At 35.2% G+C, this 20846-nt stretch overlaps 1 protein-coding gene across 4 annotated transcripts in view; it reads left to right on the top strand.

Annotated features, from left to right (window-relative positions):
* The window catches only part of cpne9 (copine family member IX), a 57656-nt gene that overhangs the window by 14179 nt on the left and 22631 nt on the right, over positions 1-20846 (top strand). Inside the window, exons 3-6 of one of the 4 annotated variants that reach the window (XM_055188369.2) lie at positions 316-362; positions 6612-6715; positions 8857-8890; positions 9699-9775. In XM_055188369.2, the coding sequence (XP_055044344.2) occupies positions 316-362; positions 6612-6715; positions 8857-8890; positions 9699-9775 (262 nt within the window). Of the gene's footprint in view, positions 1-315; positions 363-6611; positions 6716-8856; positions 8891-9519; positions 9576-9698; positions 9776-20846 lie in introns of those variants that run through there. The other 3 variants (XM_055188372.2, XM_055188371.2, XM_055188373.2) reach the window with 3 other exon arrangements.

Here is a 20846-nt window from a genome sequence, read left to right as displayed (position 1 = left end):
CTGCTCTTATGATAATTCGTAACTATTTTACAAGGTGGTTTTAAAGCATATGATTGTTAGAAAAAAGCAATAATGAAGCCTTAACCTAACAATCACTGGCATGAAAGCATATCATCCTAAAAATGAGATATGTATAAATGTATAAATTCATATGAAATAGCCATCTTATAAAATAGTTACAAAAATGGCCTTGAGATTGTGTAAAGATGTTGCATTTATATGTGTGTGTGTGAATTGAGTGATTTTGTTCTTTTTATAATATTTTTTTGTCTCTGCTTCTCTCTGACCATTAATTTTCCCCATTACTCTTGACAGTGGTTGTGTTGTATGTTCAAGGAATTGGTACTAAAGAATGGAGAGAGGTGAGTATGTTTTTTATGATATATATAAACAGTGATCTAATGGTGTCCTGTGTTGCCTTTGGTTTCTTTTGTTCTTTTGCCTTAAAATTCTTTTGATATCAGTTATTATCACGGCCGTATTCAGCTGTTATATTGACATGGTCCATTGTTGTACTTTTAGATCCACCATGAAATTCTGGGAATTGTCAGTTTATTATCAGGTTTCTGTATCTATCAGTCGATATTCTCTTCTCCGCTTTTGGTGATGTTTTCATTCTTTTATGTACCGTGACAATTGGCAATTGAGCATTCAGACGCGGCTGCAGCGGACTGGAGATGAGCCGCACGACTGACTTTAGATTCAAAACTTGATTAAGAATATTACGGTGCACTCTTAAAAATTAAGATCCTTAAAAGGTTGATGCTTTATTATATTTTTATTTTCCAAAGAACCTTTTTTACTACAAAGAGGAAACAGACAGGTTCTTTGGATGTTAAAGGTTCTTTATGGAACCATTTAACAAAAGTCTTTTTTGAAGAGTGTTAAAGGTGCAGTGTGTAATTTGTAGAAGGATCTCTTGACAGAAAAGCAAAATAATATACAAAACTAAATAATCAGGGGTGTACAAAGACTTTTCATTATGAACCGTTATGTGTTTATTACATGTGTACTACATACAACGCGGGTCCCCTTACAGGGAAGTCGCCATTTTGTGCCACCATTTTTCTACAGAAGCCCTTAACGGACAATTTTTTTACTAAGTTGTCTCCGACGATGACATGTTTGTCCGGTGGCGGCTACCGTAGCTTCTCTTTGTGTTAAAAAAGCGAGGGGTGAGCAGTGGACTAAGCCGTTGATTGCAATTCGCAACCTCACCACTAGATGCCGCTAAAATTTACACACTGCACCTTTAAAGGCAGGGTGCATGATTTTTGAAAAACACTTTGGAAAAGAGAGTCGGGCCAAGTATCAAAACACACTTGTAGCCAATCAGCAGTAAGGGGCGGGTCTATCAAAAGAAGGTCCAGATACTATTGGGATAGGGGCGTGTTTGTAGGTGATTTCAAATGTCAACAGGGGCGGCAGTGGCTCAGTGGTTCATGTAGGTTGTCTACAAACCGGAAGGTTGGTGGTTCAATCCCCGGCACCACCGGACCAAGTGTCGAGGTGTCCTTGAGCCAGACACCTAACCCCAGCTGCTCCCGACGAGCTGGCTGGCGCCTTGCATGGCTGACACCGCCATCGGTGAATGAATGTGGGAGTGAATGGGTGAATGTGAGACAAATTGTAAAGCGCTTTGGATGGCCATAGCTCTGTTAAAAGCGCTATATAAATGCAGTCCATTTACCATTTTCAGAAATCATGCACCCCACCTTTAATAAAGCAATAAGCCCCAAGAAGCAGTGGGTTACCAGTGCATTTTATAACAGCTAAGGGCCGTTGTTAGGCACGACACGAAGCGGAGTGCCCAAAACCCCCTTAACTGTTATAAAATACACTGTAACACCACTGCTTCGCAGGGCTTATTACGTTTATAAAATGGTTACTTCATATTCATAGCAGAATTTCATAAAATGAAACACAAATAAGTTGTAATTATATTCGTACAAATATTACTCTTCCCCCAAACAAATAGTTCCTCAGAATCAAGTGTGGCTGAAACAGACCATAGTTCCCAACCAACACAGACGGAGCAAAGACATAATGAAAATATGATTGAAGACTGTGGTGTTTATTTTTATAATTCAACATTCATCTAATTTATACATTAACATTTATATCGTGCAACTGTTGTAGTAATGATCAAATATGCTTGGAAGCATGCTTAACTCTTTCCCCGTCACCGTGTTTTTTTTAAGTTGCCACTCAGTTTTAGTTTGATGCCTTACAGAAAAATTTTCTTTAAATAAACATAAAATATCACATGAAAGAACAGACCCTCCGCTTAAAAAAAACCTGTTTCATCCTACCTTCATTTGTTCTCTTATCACCTTTCAAATTTTCAGCTAAAAGCGGAGATAATTCAATTTTTGTGAATAACTTTTGTAAGAGATCAGATTCAGAGCCATGATGGTGTTTTTAGTGTTGAGCGAATGCGTCAGTGTTTAAGTTGGGTAAGATCGCCACCCAGTGAATAGCAGGAATATGAATTTGAGGTAGAAACTCCTCAGGGAACTTTTTCTCTTTATTGACAAGATGACTCAACAATATTTATTGACATTTATCTGGATATCGGCATCAATTGTGCAATTTTAGACAAATTAAAAATATGATTAAAGACTGTAGTGTTTTTTTCATAAATCAGTACGCAGCCACAGTGGTGCAGTGATACTTATGTAATGCGGTCTGAACCGTGGGTTTACCGGGGTATTTTATCTTGGCTTAGTACACGTTTTAACCAATCAGAATAAAGAACCAGAACCGCCAGTTTTATAATGTATTTTTTTGTAATATACACTGTCAGAGAAATGGTCCTAGGTGTCACTGGGGCGGTGCCCCTTCAAAAAGTACACCATTGCACTTAAAGACTTTATATTAGTACTTCAAAGGTACAGTACCACATTTCTATACCTAAATAATACATCAGGCTCTTTTACAGGGGTACTGCCCCAGTCACAGCTTGAAATTATTTTTTGACCATTTTTTCTGACAGTGTAGTTTAACAAATAAAATTTATTTTAATTCCATATATATTAATAACATATATGACACATACCTGTTGGCTACATGACACTATGACTCTTCTGTACGGTAAACAGACAATTTACAGATTTATTTTAGGAATTTACTATATTAAAAGTTTTTGGTTTGGTTTAATCTAAAAAATATATTTTGTACAGTAACAATGGATATTGCAAACATTAAGTTAATTTAATAGGTATAAATACAGTAAAATCTTATTCGTAATAAATGTAGGAGCTTGTTTATAATAAATATAGGTTTACTATTTTATTATTTACAAGAAAAAATTAACTGTGAATACGCCCATATTATAACTGTCACTGTATGAGATTTTGAACTTATTCAGAATATAAATGCATTTTTAATGGTTAAAATTTAAAGACCCAATACTTTAATACTTAAAAAATTCAGAGCTGTCTACTTACTCTGTGCTTGTTTGACCATATATGTGCTGTATTGTTATAAAACTGCTGCTTTATATCTGTTTCTGACACCTGGGTGTGAAACGAGCAGATTATGTCAACCACTCGAGTGCTCTTTCTTCTTTCAAGGACTTATGTAATAATTTCTGTCCTATTCTACCTCCACTGCCTGTGCAGAGCGTTAGCTTGAAGTCTTTTGAAAAAAAAAGAAATGAACCAGAATGTATTTTTCAAAGTGTTGCTTTGCTGAAATACCAAATGTGATTGTATACAGTGGTGAAAGAAAACCATACGAAATACAACGTACAGAAGCAAAAACATGCAGTGTTATGTCTAATAACTCTTTAGATTTAATTCATAATAAGTAGAAAAATGAGAGACATTACTGTGAGAAAAGATGATTGTTATAATGCAATGATGTAAACATTCTTATAGTATATTTCCAAGGTTTTTTGTGCTTCCAGAGTTATAAACTTCTTCATGTCCTTCATCTGCCATCTTTGTAATTTGTGCTACTAATTGTGTTAGACCATCTTGATGGGATTTAATTTGAAGCATCGTCAGTCCCGGAGAAAGTTTCACAGTGAGCGATGCCTTTGGAAACTTGAGGAATGCAGTGAGCCCTCTAGACTTCTCCAGAGATAGCTCTTTCCAGATGGCCTCATAAAATATTCACTGTATTTTTATATAGCTATCGTAGCATGTATCTGGACCAGACGTTTTCTCTGCAACATATCAACCACATAAAAAACTGAAACAATATACTCCTAAAAACAAAGCTGGAATCATATTTGGTTTCCCAAAGAATGTTTTACTCCAGGAGTGTTTAATTGGGGAACCCACAGAGGACCCCCAGAAAGTTCTTAGAATAATAATAATTATTATTATTCTTAGGGGTCCCCAGAAGAAAAAAGGCAAAAAGCAAAAATTTAAAAAATCTACCATGAAGCCAATTATTTGGAAACAATATGCTGTCTTTATAATAACAAAATTACAATTTATCTAACAGAGATTAAATATACAAAAAATATATAAATGGAAATATATGAAGAGTTTGGTTCCAAAACCCAATAAATCAATTTTGAATAATTTGTGTAAAAATTTGTTTTCTATAACAAGAAAGATGAAAACCACTGTTTTCTGTTACAAACTTTCACATAGCATCTTTAGGTTATAATAACATTAAAAATTTAAACCCATAATTTGATTTTCAAAGATTTATTATAAAAACTAATAATTTTTTCCGCAAAATGCAATAAATCCATTAGTTTTTTCAAAATGCTATAAATCTATTGAATCAATATATAAATGTGCATTCATCTTTGCCATGTTATATTCATTCAGTTGACTAGTGGTATACACTGATTATAAAAAATAAACTAGTGCTGGGCAAAGATTAATCACGATTAATCGCATACAAAATAAAAGTGATTTTTGCATAATATATGTGCGTGTACTGTGTCTAATTATTATGTATATTTAACCACACACACATTCATATATTCATTTCAGAATTGTTTTATTTATATATCATTTTTTAAAATTTATATTTAATATAGATTATATAAAAATATAAATAAATATATATATAAACATGTAAATGTTTCTTAAATACATACATAAATGTGTGTGTATATATTTATACATAATAATTAGACACAGGACACACTAATATATATTATACCAATAATCACTTTTATTTTGTATGCGATTAATGGCGATTAATCTTTGCCGAGCACTAAAATAAACATTAATGGCATTAATCAAAACACTTATTTTGTCATATTAAGAACACTGTCATTGCTGTAGTCATCCTTGGGACGTTGTCGCTGAACTTTTTTGACAATGATCAGCTGTAAAATGTTTTGGTCCTGCTTGATTTTCGTTGACTTTGAGTAAAATAATGGAATGTTTTTCATAAGTTCACCTGGAGTAAATGTGTTAGCATGACAGAAGCTTGATGCCGTCGGGTGAGAACAAACAACAGCCGGCATTTTTAAGATTTTGATGGCTTACGTTTCTTCCCCGCCACAGAAAACCACCACAGGTTCATCATTGCCATCAAAATTACTATTTTGTTTTTGTTTGTTTGTTGATCACGAAGTACAAAGTAGATGAGGAAAACTAGTTTCCGTGTGTATTCAAAGCGCCGCCCTTATTGTGTTTCAATGCGTGGAATGGTGTGCTGTGATTGGTTAAGCAAATTTATTGCATTTTGCAGAAAAGGAGGACTAGTATATATATATATATATATATATATATATATATATATATATATATATATATATATATATATATAAATTTCAGGATGGGGTCCCTAAAGTTAAAAAAAAACTGTTTTTGTCAAAGGTTAAAAGAACCATTTCATTCTTACCTTTGTATAATCTGAGGAAGCTTTACAACCCGACAAACAATATTTTAATAACTTTGATTTTTAAGAGCGTAATGTACTTAGCGACCAGCAGTCATTGAACCTTCAGTCAATGTCCGACCGGTTTCAGGAAGTTCTCCAGAAGCAGATAATGGAAAGCGTGGATACTAAGTTGATAGGTGGGATTATGTGTCTGGGGTGTTGAGAACATGATCCTGAGCTCTGAATCTGAGTCAGGAATCAATAGTTCATTATTCCGGTCCGTCAGTGAGCTCAGCCGAAGCTCTGGCCCAATGGGAATTACTGTCTGATTGCTTCAGGGATGTGTTCGTTGGCAGGAAGCTGTATGAGTTCAGAATCACACTGTGAGATTCTATTCCTGCCCCACATTCACGCAGAGCTCGAAGCCTGCAGAAAGACGGGAAGTTTGCGGGGTAATTTTGATTGTGATCATGAAAATGTGATCATAGCAGTTGTTCGTGTTCTTTGGCACCCTGGTGTTTTCAAAACTGGGCTAATTTTCAGTACAGTTGAATAATTAATATCAGTCTCATTTATGGTTCTCAGTTTATCTTAACCATTATGTTTCATGATAGGTTTTGGAAAAGAGGATGGTGGTGTTTTTTGTAATGAGAGTAGATTGTATAAAACATTTTAGCAGACATAGATTTAGCACAAAACAGTATTTTTATGGGAAATACATTGCGATATTACAAAAGTTTGGTAAATGCAAAGCTTCTTTTTATGCTTAAATATATTTTGATTGGCTGTTGCATCTTTTCTTTCTCATTTAGTTTGGTAGGACAGAAGTGATCGACAACACTCTAAGCCCAGACTTTGTGAGGAAATTTGTCTTGGACTTCTTCTTCGAAGAAAAACAGAACCTTCGATTTGACGTGTAAGTGGATGACGAAATAAAGCCCTTGCACAAGATCAAGTATCAAGATCTTCTGTCTTATAGTTATGCAATCGCGATTAATCGCATACAAAATAAAAGTGATTTTTGCATAATATGTGTGTGTGTACTGTGTGTAATTATGTAAGTTTAACCACACACACACATACATATATTAATTTTAATTCTTTATATGTATATATAATGTTCGGATTGTCACGTGTGTGGTTCCCTTTTCCAAAATATGTGTCATGGGTGTGGAGAGATTCTGTGTGCATAACGTGTTTTGTCAAAATAAGTGCCTGCTGGAGACGCATCAAAACCGTTTATGATAAAAGAGACGCTCGCATTCCCTAAATACATGCAAGACACTCACTTAACAGTAAACTCTGATTACGCATGAGAATATCTGGCACACGCAAGCGTCTCCTTTCAAGTTCAAGGCAGCAGGCACTTATTTTGGCATGACACGTGATGCGCACACGGTCTCTCAAAGCGCAGAACACATCTTTTGAAATGACGAACCACACACATGACAAGCTACATACATGTTGTGACGAACTTCGCATCGTGAGCTTCAAAAAAAGAAGTCACCAGCCGCCACTGATATATATATATATATATATATATATATATATATATATATATATATATATATATATATATATTTTTATATATATTTTATTTATATATAATATAGAATATTTAAAAATATAAATAAATATATATATACAATGTTTCTTAAATACATACATGAATGTGTGTGTATTTATATATACATAATAATTACACACAAGACACACATATATTATGCAAAAAAATCACTTTTATTTTTTATGCGATTAATGTTTGCCCAGCATCATTATTAATATAACTTAAGGTAGGCCTAGAATGTGTTTGTGAAGTTTTAGCTCAAAATACTCAACAGGTCATTTGTTATAACATGTCCAAAATGCCCCTATTTGGGTGATTTTCACGAAATTAGATTTATGAGGTGTCATGAAACATTTTGATAAAAAAAGTAAATGCTGTCAAAATAAGAAGCATACAGTTACAAACATCTCTTCATGTACTATTTTGCACATGATTTCAAATGACATCATACAAACCAATTTTTTTTCCACATTTAAGGGGAAAATTTTCATTACCGCAACGTGTCCATTACTGGCTTTGGGTTGTTTGACGTGGAAATATTTATAATTAAAAAATCTAAAAAAATAAAAAGCTTCAGTACATGTTATACTATAAACATTTACAGTAAATAAACATGTGGTATTTGGGGATCATTGATAAATGTAGAGACAATAATAAGGAATATAAATGTGTCCAACGGCAATTTTGTCATCCTCCGCAACAATTTTTATCCTTGTTTAAGCCCTCATGGAACTAACATTTTCTAAATACATTTGTTGGAAGGGATATAAGTGACTGTGACACTCAACATGGCTACCAGTTAAGCAGTTCTTATTTTTTCTCTCCAGATAAAAGTTAAAATTTTGTTTGTCATAGTACCTAGACAACTTTTTAGTTTTCATTACTGAAACATGAGTTTGTAAATGCATATATTTAATGTAATGTCATGTTGCGGTAATGATCATTTTTGATAATGCTAATCAAAAAAATTTAAAAAATTCTATGGAGGTATATTTTTAAATCCTCTAACAATAATGGTTACAGTAAGTTAATCTTATATGTGCAAAAAATTCTGATGCTGGACACCTTCTAAATCTGGATTTCATGAGAATCACCCATTTGAGTCGGAGCAAAAATGTGTGTACCTTTAAATGCAAGTTAGCTACTGCCCTCACTCCCTTACCAACAGACAGTGAGCATTTTGGTTTAAAAAGGATTCTTATGAATACAGTCTGAGACTAGTATCTTTAGCCGCATTAGCCCTAGAACATGCTAACAAACACCTTTGGCTGTGGGCAGAGTTTTATCATTGTGATGTCACATTAACAAAAGAATTAAAACAGCATGTCTAATATACTACTTTAGGACTACTTTACTTTTTCATTGTAGGGTTGTTATGTTCACACACTAACAACACAAATTTATGTCAAAACACCTTGTAAAAGTGTTGCTTTTGCATAATATGTGCAATTTACTGAATTTAAATTCACGTCTCTGCTTATTTTACACAGATACAATGTGGACTCTAGAAACATGTCGAAACATGTAAGCAAACTTTGTCTCATGTGGTGTTTTTTGGATGATAATACAGTGCTTCTCAACTGAAGAGTCGTGACCCAAAAATGTGCCACAGGTCTGTTCTGAAGTTGTGGACAGGAAAAACAATGCTAAAAGCAAATAATAAATTAGAGCCAAGGTAGGGTTGCACAAATAAGCATGTTTATCGATGTCCAGAGTTACATCTGGGCCCTGAGGCAAAACCAGTTGAGGAGCGCTGTGCTAATGACCCATGATGCAATGCATGGTAGTTAAGTCTGGACAAAATCACAGGTTGATTTAATGTTTTCTCTGCTACAATGGACGCGGACGACAGAAGGTACAAGTAAATTATCGTAAATCATCCTCTGCTCATTTTCAATGTCATGCCGAATATTGTTTTCAAATGCCACTTTTTCTTATACTTGAAAAAGCGTGATTGTGCTCAGTTTTAATACCCTTTTAGTTTGTTTAAAAAGCCCCAGACCCTCTGTGTCCTTCAAAACTGCATGGAAAACAGCCTGTCGTAGTTCTCAAATTCACTTCTTTTGTCTTGTCTTGTTGTTTTCTTTCTTTCTTTTTTGGTCTTGCTTTTTGTATGCATTGCCATGTCATTGATTCACCCTTCCATTGCTTAGAGTTTCATCAGCCAGACCTCACCTGTCTTTATACTCAGTGACATACTGTATCCAAGGTGAGTCCTCATAGCATCTCTCTGAGATTTTCCAGACAGGACTGTCACTGGTGATTTGTGTCTTCGGAATGGGAAAACCACAGAACTATGTGATTTACCTTCATCGCTTTCTCTCCTTTGCAGTCCTTTCTCGGCCAGACTTTCTGCACTCTCGGAGAGATTATTGGGTCCACCGGGTCAAGGATGGAACGGGTGCTTTCGTAAGTCTTTGATTAGTTTTCACCCTCGATATGGCATTCAAAAAATTTGACAATCTTTGACTTGTTAATATAAAACACAGCAGGTGAATGAAGACAAATGTACCATAATGTTCTGTAGCTGTTTGGACTATTTTTATAATATTTTTATAGAGCATTTTCGTTTTTTATTAATTTTCATAGAAAGTGGCCCTGGATGTTTTTCAATAATTCACCTTGTATGTTTCGTGTGCGAAAGACACTCATGCAAATTTAGGACGTCATCAGGGGGAGTACTGAGAAGTTTTAGTCTAACTATTCCTTTAAAGATTAAACAATACCATGGAAACAGCTCTTGAAAAGCCTATGGGGTTTCTATTCAGGCCCCAATTTTAACCACATCATAAGACATAAGTTCATTTCATGCCCCAGCTGAGCTAATTTATTTAGTAAGTGCCCTCACAATGATTATGAGACAAAATTGGGCTTTTCACACAGCTTGCATTTCAAAATCTTTCACACTTTCCAGCATCTCAAGTCGCTTCAGAAATCGATGCTTTTAACCACAGTGGAGGTCCTTGTTTGGGTTTTCTCAAAAGCAGACCTTTTGTATCCTTGTCAATTGGGAACAATATAAAGAGATCTAAAAGCTTTGGGTTCAAACAAGAACGTAATTTAACTTGCAACTGGCTTGTGGAAAGATGGGATGTTGAATGGATGTGTTAAAAACAACACATTAGTGTTGATTCTGGGACAACACACTAAATGCATTGTCCCAGAATCCACCCATCTCTGTGTTATTATTGAAACAACACATTTTCGGTTACTTTTAACACAACTTGTGTTTTATTTTAACAAAAAATCAACACAAAATGACACATGGGGCTCTATCATACACCCGGCGCAATGCGCGCCGCAAGTGTCTTTTGCTAGTTTCAACCCAGCGCAATAATAATTTTCACGTTTGGCGCCACGTTGTTTAAATAGCAAATGCATTTGTGCCCATGGGTGTGCTGGCTTGAAAACAAGGTGTGTTTAGGTGCATTGTTGGCGTGTTGCTATTTTAAGGCAACTAAAATAGACAACGCCATTGACCAACTAAAACCTGATCTAAAGTCAAGGTGCAATATTGTTTTTGTTTTTTTAAAGTTAGTAATATGCGCCTATAAACGGAAAGACAACGCGGGTTTGCGTATCACATACATGGATGCACAGCAGCACAAAATGCTTTTAAATATGAAAAATTTAAGTATTAAAATGTAAAAGATTATTATTGAGTCTCTTGGACATAAATGAGGACCGATTATGAGACCTGTAGCCGGGTAAGTAAATAAATGCTTTGCTTTAAACAAATGCATTTTAAATGTTTTTTAAATGCTTTTCCACGGATGTATTGTATATGATGACTTTGTACTGTACTTGTGGAAATGGTGAGATGAGAACCTTTTTAAAGTAATGCTTTTTAAAAAACCATGGCGCTGTCCGAGTGCTGAAACGGCTCTCCGCACGTTTGTAAATTCTTTATCTCTTGTTTGTATTTTTAGAGTACAAACCGTTTCTTGCATATTTGCAAAATATTTTATGAGATTACAATGATTATGTAGGATATCTCAATACATTTACAGCAATTAAAAGTCTGCTATTCTTACTTCCATGACTAAAAGAAAATGACTTTTAAAGGTTTTAATTCAAAAAATAACAATTTCAATACAAGTAAAAACAACACAATTATTTAACATTAATCTTAAATAGGGGGTCTTCTTCCTCAGCTTAGTTTTTCAGTTTACAAAGTCCGTCATCTAAATAGGAATTAGACATAGCGCCAGCGCTACTGGCTTTTAAAGGGGATGAAAGATAAGACTCTAATTGGTTTATTTGCACGTTACGCCCAAAACACACCCATTACTCATTATGAGAATAGGAACAACCCTTTTTTGACCGTGCTCTCGGCGCACAAACCATTTTTCGGTGAATTAGGAAAAGTGGAATCGGACACGCCTGTTTAGACCATGCGCTTTAGACAATAGAGCTCATAATGTGTTAAAATTACACATAATGTGTTAAAAGCTTAACACAAAAAGATAAAAAATTAACACATCCTTTTTAAGAGTGTTGAGACTGTGGCATGTTAACACTAAGATACAAGCTGCCACTGTCCAGCATATCTAGGTCACATCAATGATCTATTTCAGTTGCACCAAGTAGGATGAGGGAAGAGAAGATGCCTTCAAAGGGATTCATATTTGCATTTGGCCTTGAATTTTACATGTGTAGCTTTTTGATTCAGAGCTATTTGACATGAGTTGTTTGAGTTCATCATATCCTGAATTTTGTACAAATATGGGTACCAAGAAAGCAATAGCTGTCACCATTTAGGTTAACGTCTAGCGATTTGTTTATGTTGTGTTTGCCAAAATAACTTGCAAGATTGTATTGTATTTTATTTTATTTTTGGGCTATGATTAGATATGTATTACATTTTGACAGCCCAAATTTAGCCTTGTTTTAGCCTAGACGTCTGGGCTGCATTTGTGCGGATATTGGATGTCTTTAAAATGGAAAATTTCTTGCTGGGTATAAGTTATTGCCAAATGCGTGAATACATTTGCATGTCAGTATTACTCGAAAACAGTAAGTAAATGAGATTCACATTTTTGAAGCAGATTTCAAGCCTCAAATGTTATATTTATATGTTTATGTGCAGATATGATTGATGAATGAAATTATTTTCTGTAAGTGTTCTCAGTGAGCAAAGTATAAATGAGACGGCCATTATAAATGGAAAATGTGTGACCGTGACTAAACCCATTAATAACATGACAAATTGTTTGTAAGATCTCACTAATAGCTTTTTTATCTTTGTTTGTTTGTTTGTTAAGAAACAACTACATTTCCTGTGAAATCCGACCTGAGGACTTATAAATCATTATAATAAAGAAGAGTTTGGTTCCAAAACACAATAAATCCATTTTGACTAATTTGGGTAAAAATGTGTTTTCTATACCAAGAAAGTGAGAAGATGAAAACCACTATTTTCTGTTACAAACTTTCACATAACATCTTTAGGTTATAAAAACATTACAAATTCAAATCCATAGTTTGATTTTCAAAGATGCAATAAATCCATGACACGTTTTTTTCCCCAAAATGCTATAAATCTATTGAATCAATATATAAATGTGCATTCATCTTTGCCATGTTATATTCAATTAGTTGACTAGTGGTATACACTGATTAAAACATTTTAAACATTAATGGCATTAATCAAAACACTTACATATTAATAACACTGTCATTGCTGCTGTCATCCTGGGACGTCATCGCTGAACTTTTTTCACAGTGAACAGCTGTAAAATGTTTTGGTCCTGCTCGATTTTTGTTGACTTTGAGAAAAATAATGGAAAGTTTTTCATAAGGTCCTCTGGGATCAATGTTTTTAAATGACAGAAGCTTAATGCTGTTGTCTGACAACAAGCAACATACGGCATTTCTCCTTCGCCCGAGTGGCTTACGTTTCTTCCCCGGCACAGAAAACCACCACAGGTTTATCAATGCGATCAAACGTATTATTTTGTTTTTGTTTGTTTGTTGATTACAAAGTACAAAGTAGATGAGGGAAAACTAGGATTCTGTGTGTATTCAACGTGCCGCCATTGTTGTTTACAATGCGTGGAATGGTGCGCTGTGATTTGCTGAGCAGATTTATTGCATTCTGCAGAGAAGGAGGAGTGCCGGTTATCGCGTTTTGGGAAAAAAATAGAAAAGATTACAGAATAACACAGCGGATATTATATTTTGCGTAAAATTAAGAATTTACTTTTTAATATTGACCTGATACAATACTGATTTTGGAGGTAACACATTTTATTTAAATGCCGTTTATTGCGTTTTGGAACCAAACTCTTCATATCTACTAAATTATATCTATTGAAGTAAAACAATCTGCATTTGTTAGAAAAAAAAAATATTTTAGAAAAGCAAGTGGAATGTTGTAAATAGGCTTGGTATTGTAGGGTGGTGTACGCACGCCGAGCTCTTTGTAAATGCCTCTGAGGGTGACACAGCACAAGCTAAAAAACATTAAATAGGTTGTCTTCTCTTGGCCTTTGTGTCGCACTTTCTGTCTTCTGTGCAGGAGGACAGCGTGGATTAAGAGAGAGGTTGGCGGCAATAGGCATATTTTAGTAGGTCAGCTCGTCTCTGTAAAGAGCTAGTGGGCAGATACTGTAACACACTGGGGTGTAAGTGTGGAAAAAGAGGTACTACTCTATTACCTGCTGGTTTCTATGGCAACCCACCAAGTCTAGTGGTTTTTCAATTATATAGCAGTGCATTTGGGCAAATACGTCTAATTCCCTCTGTTTTCGCAAGATAAGGCCAGGGAGTCCTTTGGACACGAGATGCCGCCGGATGTTCTGAGAGGGGGATTTGAGTTGCGCGGCTCCCCTCGGGCTTGATTTTCTCCGGTCTCATTTCCACATGCGAGCGTGGTGGATTTCTGGAGAAAATTTGCGTGGTTAGATGAGAACCATATAGTGTCAGGCTCAATGCTGCTAAAGTCAGAGCAAAATATTTTTAGACAACCTGATTTCAGTCCAGAAATGTTTGAGATGAGAGAATGCATAAAATGCTGTACAGTAACAGCGCAGAGTTGTCAATATTTCGGCTGGGAGGTTGTAAATTGTCTCAGAACACGGTCTGCTTAGTATGTATGAGTATTGAAAATATTTCAAATAAGCTCTGATAATATGTCTCGCATGCAGGTGGGAACAATCAGTAAATCAGAAGGAGGGTAATTTGTCATTGGTCACTGCTGAAAAACAAATTATCTATCGCTATGCTCATGTGTTTTTATACACACTTGATCAATCTATTTCATATGAAATTCACAATTTAACTCTTACACACACGCACGCACACACGCACACAGAAATGAGGTAATTAGCTGAAAAGAAGCATGATATTTTCCGCGAAAATACCTTCAGTCTTGGAGACATTCATCAGAGCAGCTGTCACATGTTTATACAGAGATGTATGATGGTGAAGTGTGTCCAGATACACCGGTGAAAACTCACAGTCACTGTACTGATGCTTGTCAGGCCTGGATCTCAGTAGCTAAAACAGCATTAGAATGGAAAACAGATTTATATATTCCTCTCGGTTTTATAATCTAATGCAATGACCTTCGTACAATTTAAAGTAGTTGTTAAAGCAATAGTTTATGCAAATACTGTATGAAATTTTCTCATACTTTACTCACTCTCATGCCATTACAGATGTATGACTTGTGTTTAAGCTGCAGTCCACTTTTACCCCCAATCGGCAAACGTATACATACTTATCTTTGTTTATTGAGAAACAGCTGACATTTCCTGTAAAATTCGATCTGAAAACTTGACTTGTAAATCATTATTGTAATCTTACTTTGGGTAAGGTTTAATGAGAAAGTTTTGACCACTGGTTGTTTATGTACTTGCTTAATAATTTAATTTTTTTAATCTGAAAAAGTTGCAGATTGCAGCTTTGAAAAATCTCGTAATTTTTTCTTTACTCAAAATGTTGAAGCTAAAAAAAGTATTTCGAACTACTCTTATCGGTTTAATAAATATCTACTGAAGTAAACCAATCAGTGTTTTGTAAAAACAATTCATATTTGAAACTTTGCTTAAGGGATAGTTTATCCAAAAATGTAAATCCTGTCCCCATATCCTCTCCATCTTGTTGTTTCAGACGTGTATGAGCTTCTGTATTCTGCTGAATAAAAAAGATATTTTGATAAATGATGGTAAGCACACAGTTAATGGTACACTCTAAAATTCCTTGTTGCACTTTTTTAAAACATTTTTAAGTTTAATCAACGTGAATTTAAAATTCAACTTTCTCGACTAGTAAGGGGTTGCCATAAATGATAAAAATATTTAAATTATTGTTTTTTTTTAATAATTTATAGCAACTACTCTAAATTGTAATTTCAAGTTGATTATTAACTTGAAAATGTGCAACAAGGAACTTTACAGTGTTCCCTTAGTAGGAAAAATACTATGGTAGTCAATGGATGCCATCAACTGTATGGTTTTAAAAAAATATCTTCTTTTGTGTTCAACAGAATGAAAGAAGAAACATTAAAATTTTTGAGTGAACTATCCCTTTAGTGATATTGAAATGCATATCTGCATTAAATTTAAACATGGCACCATGTTGATAACTTTAAATACCAGTAGTTCTTGTGTGTTTTGTGACGAAACATCACATGACAACTAGTAACGGCCAAGAGCCAATTAAATTTTAAAGGTGCAGTGTGTAATTTTTAGAAGGATCTCTTGGCAGAAGTGCAAAATAATATACAAAACTATATAATCAGGGGTGTATAAAGACCTTTCATAATGAACCGTTATGTTTTTATTACCTTAGAATAACACGTTTTTATCTACATAAACCGAGGGTTCCCCTTACATGGAAGTCGCCATTTTGTGCCACCATTTTTCTACAGAAGCCCTTAACGGACATTTTTTTTACTAAGTTGTCTCCGACAAGGACATGCTTGTCTGGTGGTGGCTATCGTAGCTTCTCTATGTGTTTCAAAAGCAAGGGGTGAGCAGTGGACTAAGCCGTTGGTTGCAATTCGCAACCTCACCACTACATGCCGCTACAATTTACACACTGCACCTTTAAGTTATCGACATGCTGCCATTAGGGATGCATAAGGATTAATCACGGTTAATCTATAGCAAAATTCACATACTGCATCTTTTGCGCGCTCAAGTTCTTTATTTTAAATGTAAGCGTGCATTATGCACGCTCATAACGGAAGTGGTGCGACGCGCTCGTTTTTTCCAGGCGCGTCCACACCGCATCGGGTTAAAAACATCTCGACTATTCAGAATGCCGCAAGAGCACCGCAGGTCATGTGACAAAAACCAACCCACGGTCGCGTTTTCTGCATGGCTTTAGATGCGAAATGTGAACCGCTCCTAAAAAAGTTAATGTTTCCATCATAAATGTGTGTGTGCTATGTAATAATTATGTATATATAAATATGCACACATGCATGTATAGTTTTAAGAAAAAATATATATATTTATATATTAAGTATTTATATATAATATAAATTATACATATAAAAATGTATATGAAGAGTTTCGTTGCAAAACGAGATAACCACCGTTTTTAATTGTTCAGAAATCTCGTTTTTTGGCTGTGCATTCCACTTAATTTCAATGCAACTGCAGTTGGTTTGTTTTGATTTTAACCTTCATAGCTTAAAAATACAGCTAAGTACCTTAAACAAACTAATAACATGATAACATAATAATAAACATGTTTTGTCAAAAATGTTAAAAAATGGATTTATGTCGTTTTGCAACGAAACTCTTCATATATATACATGTAAACATTTCTTATATATACATGCATGTATATATACAACGTTATTGTACACAGTTCACACACATACAGTATGATGTAAACAAAAACTTTTATTCTGCTATAGATTAATCGCGATTAATGGTTATGCATCCCTAGCTGCCATATTTCAATTTTGTGCTGATATGCATTTGTGTTTAGCTGAAGAAAGAAAGTCATATACATGTGGGATGGGATGAAGGTTAATACATAAATTCGATTCCTTACACATGTTCTAATATAGTATGTATAGCTTGACTGCATTTTATGCCGCTTTGAATAAAATTATGTAGATGCAAAATTATAAGATTTTTCATTTTTGTGTGTTTTAGGCTATTCCTTTAAGCTTATGCTTATATCAAGGTTATTATAGTTTTGCTTTTTTAAATTAGTTTTTATTTTAGTATCGTTTTCAATTTTGCTTTAAATTTACATTTAGTTTTAGTAAGTTTCATGAATGGTTTTGTTAGTTTTAGTTTAGTTTTTATTTTGCAAACACATTTCTATTTAGTTTTTATTTTACTTAGTTTCAGTTATAGTTTAAGTAATTATAGTTTAGCAGCTAACAGACTGTCTGACATATTTATCAGTTAACTGAGGTTGCTGTCAGCCTCAGCTAACCTCACATGCATAAAGCGCCATCTACAAGTAAAGACTCCAAAGTTTGTAAACATTGCAACGTCTCCAGGTGGGCGGGGATTAGTTGGAGGCAAAAAGAGGCGCGGACGCAATGCTGACAAGCGTAAGCTAGGACGTTTTAGGAGGGATTTATTAAACAGATGCAGAAGAAGGTTCGGAACTGTCCGAATATGTAAAGTTACTGACTCTGCGTGACAGCTATTTTTGTAAATTAACTCTGTAACAATTAGTTCTTGTATCTTGTTCTCATTGGAAACATTTTAACCAAGGTTTTGGATATTTCCTACATATGAAGTATTTTTGGCTGGTTTGGGGAATTTTGTCAAGGCTTATTGTCTAATTATGTAACCTATCGCTGGGCTAACTATGATTAGTAATGGGGATTATTTTAAGAGATGGCACACACATCTATCGCTGTATGTTTGTTTAACATTTAAGCTAGCTAGTGCACTGACGGTTGACTTTCTGTCAACAGAAACTTTCTGATTTGTACTAGATAAGACCAACACACCAATACATATGCATAGATTATTTTACCTGATATGAAGTGTGCACTGCAAACACGAGCATTATTTGCGATCGTCTCCGTCTATTCAACCACAATTGTCTTCTTTATTTCTGTGAAGGAATGTCTGCCGGGATCCGGTAAAACTTTATTTTTGAACCAAAAGTGCTGTTACTTCTACTTTGGCAGCCAAAAACACAAGAAGACGACATTTTAAAGTCAAAATCTCAAACTTTTAGTGCGCCTGCTATGAGTTCCTTATGTTTTGCCTCCTGCTAGAGCGGTGACGTCACAATGACATAGGCGATTAAGGGGTCTATTATAAAGCCTGTTCAGATTTTCCGCCAGGGGATGAGAGCTTAATAATTACGAAAACGAATACTTATTTTTGATAATTATTATTTTATTTCAGTTAGTTTTTCAATAAGTGTTGCTCGTTTCGTTTAGTTTTAGTTTTTCATTTATTATGAATTTTTAATTTTATTTCAGTTAACGAAAATGTTTTTAGCTGATAGTTTTAGTCTTAGTTTCAGTTTTCGTTTACTAAAATAACCTTGGCTTATATACTGTACTGTATATTTGTGCACAACTTGGCGAAGCAAACTTTGAAGTACTAGGTTTGCATTTATTTTGTATTCGAGTGATGATGTTACTTCAGTGGGTGAATGCTAGGTTGAGCTTATCTAAATCTTTTTATCTGTGGACACGGCTGTTGCGTTTGACCTTCAAATGAGTCTCAGGCTTATTAAAAAGGTTCAGTCAGGGGACCATGGGCTTAGAAGTTAAGCACAGTTCTTGATTCTTGGCCCAGATCTGTGTGCTTCGAATCCATGAGCCAGGAGGCCTGTAAACACAGCGTGGCCTTTAAAATTCATTATGCGTAATCAGGTAAACGTCACACGATCGCAGTCCTGATTTTGATGACACACTTCAGATACATTTAGCGTTTCTGAGTCCTCTCCAACAGACATTAATCCGCTGCGTAATTACTGCAATGTGCACTTTTGCAAGCTGTGTTTTAGTGGTTTGAGTGCTGCCGGGAGCAGGAGAATTTTGACAGCAATTAACCTGACCGAACTAAACGCCGTTGATGCGAGCACGCTAAAATCCTCACCATTTTAGTCTAATTGGGCAGCTTACTCATATTCTCTAACATGTGTTCCCTTGGCTGTACCTGCGGCGTGCTTCAACAGCATCAGCTGGGCGTATTAAACACAGCACAGGTTTTTTGCTCTCAAACTGTATTTTTAGAAGCTTCAATATTTTCAAATTCATGTAAATTGCTCTTATGAAACACCATTATATGGATGATACCATTTTGTCTACACGAACAACATTTCAGTATGTGATTTTGTCACATCTGCATGCGGAGGAACTATGATGACTGAATGACAAATTACAGCAATAAGCCACGAGAGGCAGTGAGTTAAAGTGATTTTACCACGGTTAAGGGTCGTTGTTATGCACGACGCAAAGCAGGTAGCAGCATTATGATAAAAGACCCATGTTGCAGTTAATGCAATGGACATGAACGGCATTTCTCAATGTTGTGTGGCTTTATGTTTATGGAGAGGTGTGCTATTGTGTTTCCAGGCGATTTGATATTTTTGAGGGATTTGCCAGACATTATGTATAATAAATAAATATGAACTCAGTTTTATATTTAGTCACAGATTTGTGTTTATCATTCGAATGACGAATTTGAACTTTTTTTAAGTTTACTTTTAGTCATGGCAGTGTCCTGTATCTGGGGCTTAGGGATCTCCGTTCTAATCCCGATCAGATTTATCTGGGATGCACAGGACTTTGAATGCACATGCAAGTAAAACCGGGGGGTTTGAAGCGCTCAGATAAAATCTCTACGCTTTTGTTCTGTGTGTCAGATACGCTGTATTAGAGAGGTGACGGCTCGCCCGGAAAGAAAGCATATTTGCCTGCGCGACCATGAATCTAATACCACAACCGAAAGGAAGATGCAATCATTTTTAATCCAATAAAGACTTTTCATCTCAATGTTAAATGTCATTCGTTAAAAGTTATTAATTTAGTCCTTCATTCATTTCACTCCTGTCAGTCAGTGGTTTTTATTTATTTTTTATCTCCATACGGTGTTCTTTTGTGAGTAGCAATGCTGGGCCAGGAGGGAGGCTAAAAACCTTCTCGGCTCACCTTTATACGTTGTTTCCATAGCAGCGGGAAAGTAAATGCTGGAGTTGCTTGTGCAAATGCTTGTACTGAGTAATGAGTCTATAGTTGTGATGAGGCAAATGTGACCTTGGGCATGATAAACGTGTGTTTTGGGTGAAATGTGAATCTACTTTGTGTCTTTGTATATGGCTAAAAGTCCACTTGTAAGATGTCCTTGTGCTCCCAAACTCTTAAGTACACTCTTCAAAATAAAACTGCTTTATGATGCCATAGAATAATAATAGTAGTGCTTGAAGATCTTCTCAGGACATGGTACCTTAGGACAAGGTCAAAGTCCACCTGCCTCCCGTAGCTTTCCCGAGCAAATTCATAGTTGATGGTGAGTTTCGCCCTGACAGCATC

The sequence above is a fragment of the Misgurnus anguillicaudatus genome, chromosome 13 (genome assembly GCF_027580225.2).
Source record: "Misgurnus anguillicaudatus chromosome 13, ASM2758022v2, whole genome shotgun sequence".
In the NCBI taxonomy this organism is placed as follows: Eukaryota; Metazoa; Chordata; class Actinopteri; order Cypriniformes; family Cobitidae; genus Misgurnus; species Misgurnus anguillicaudatus.
This window is presented reverse-complemented; position numbering and strand designations above follow the sequence as displayed.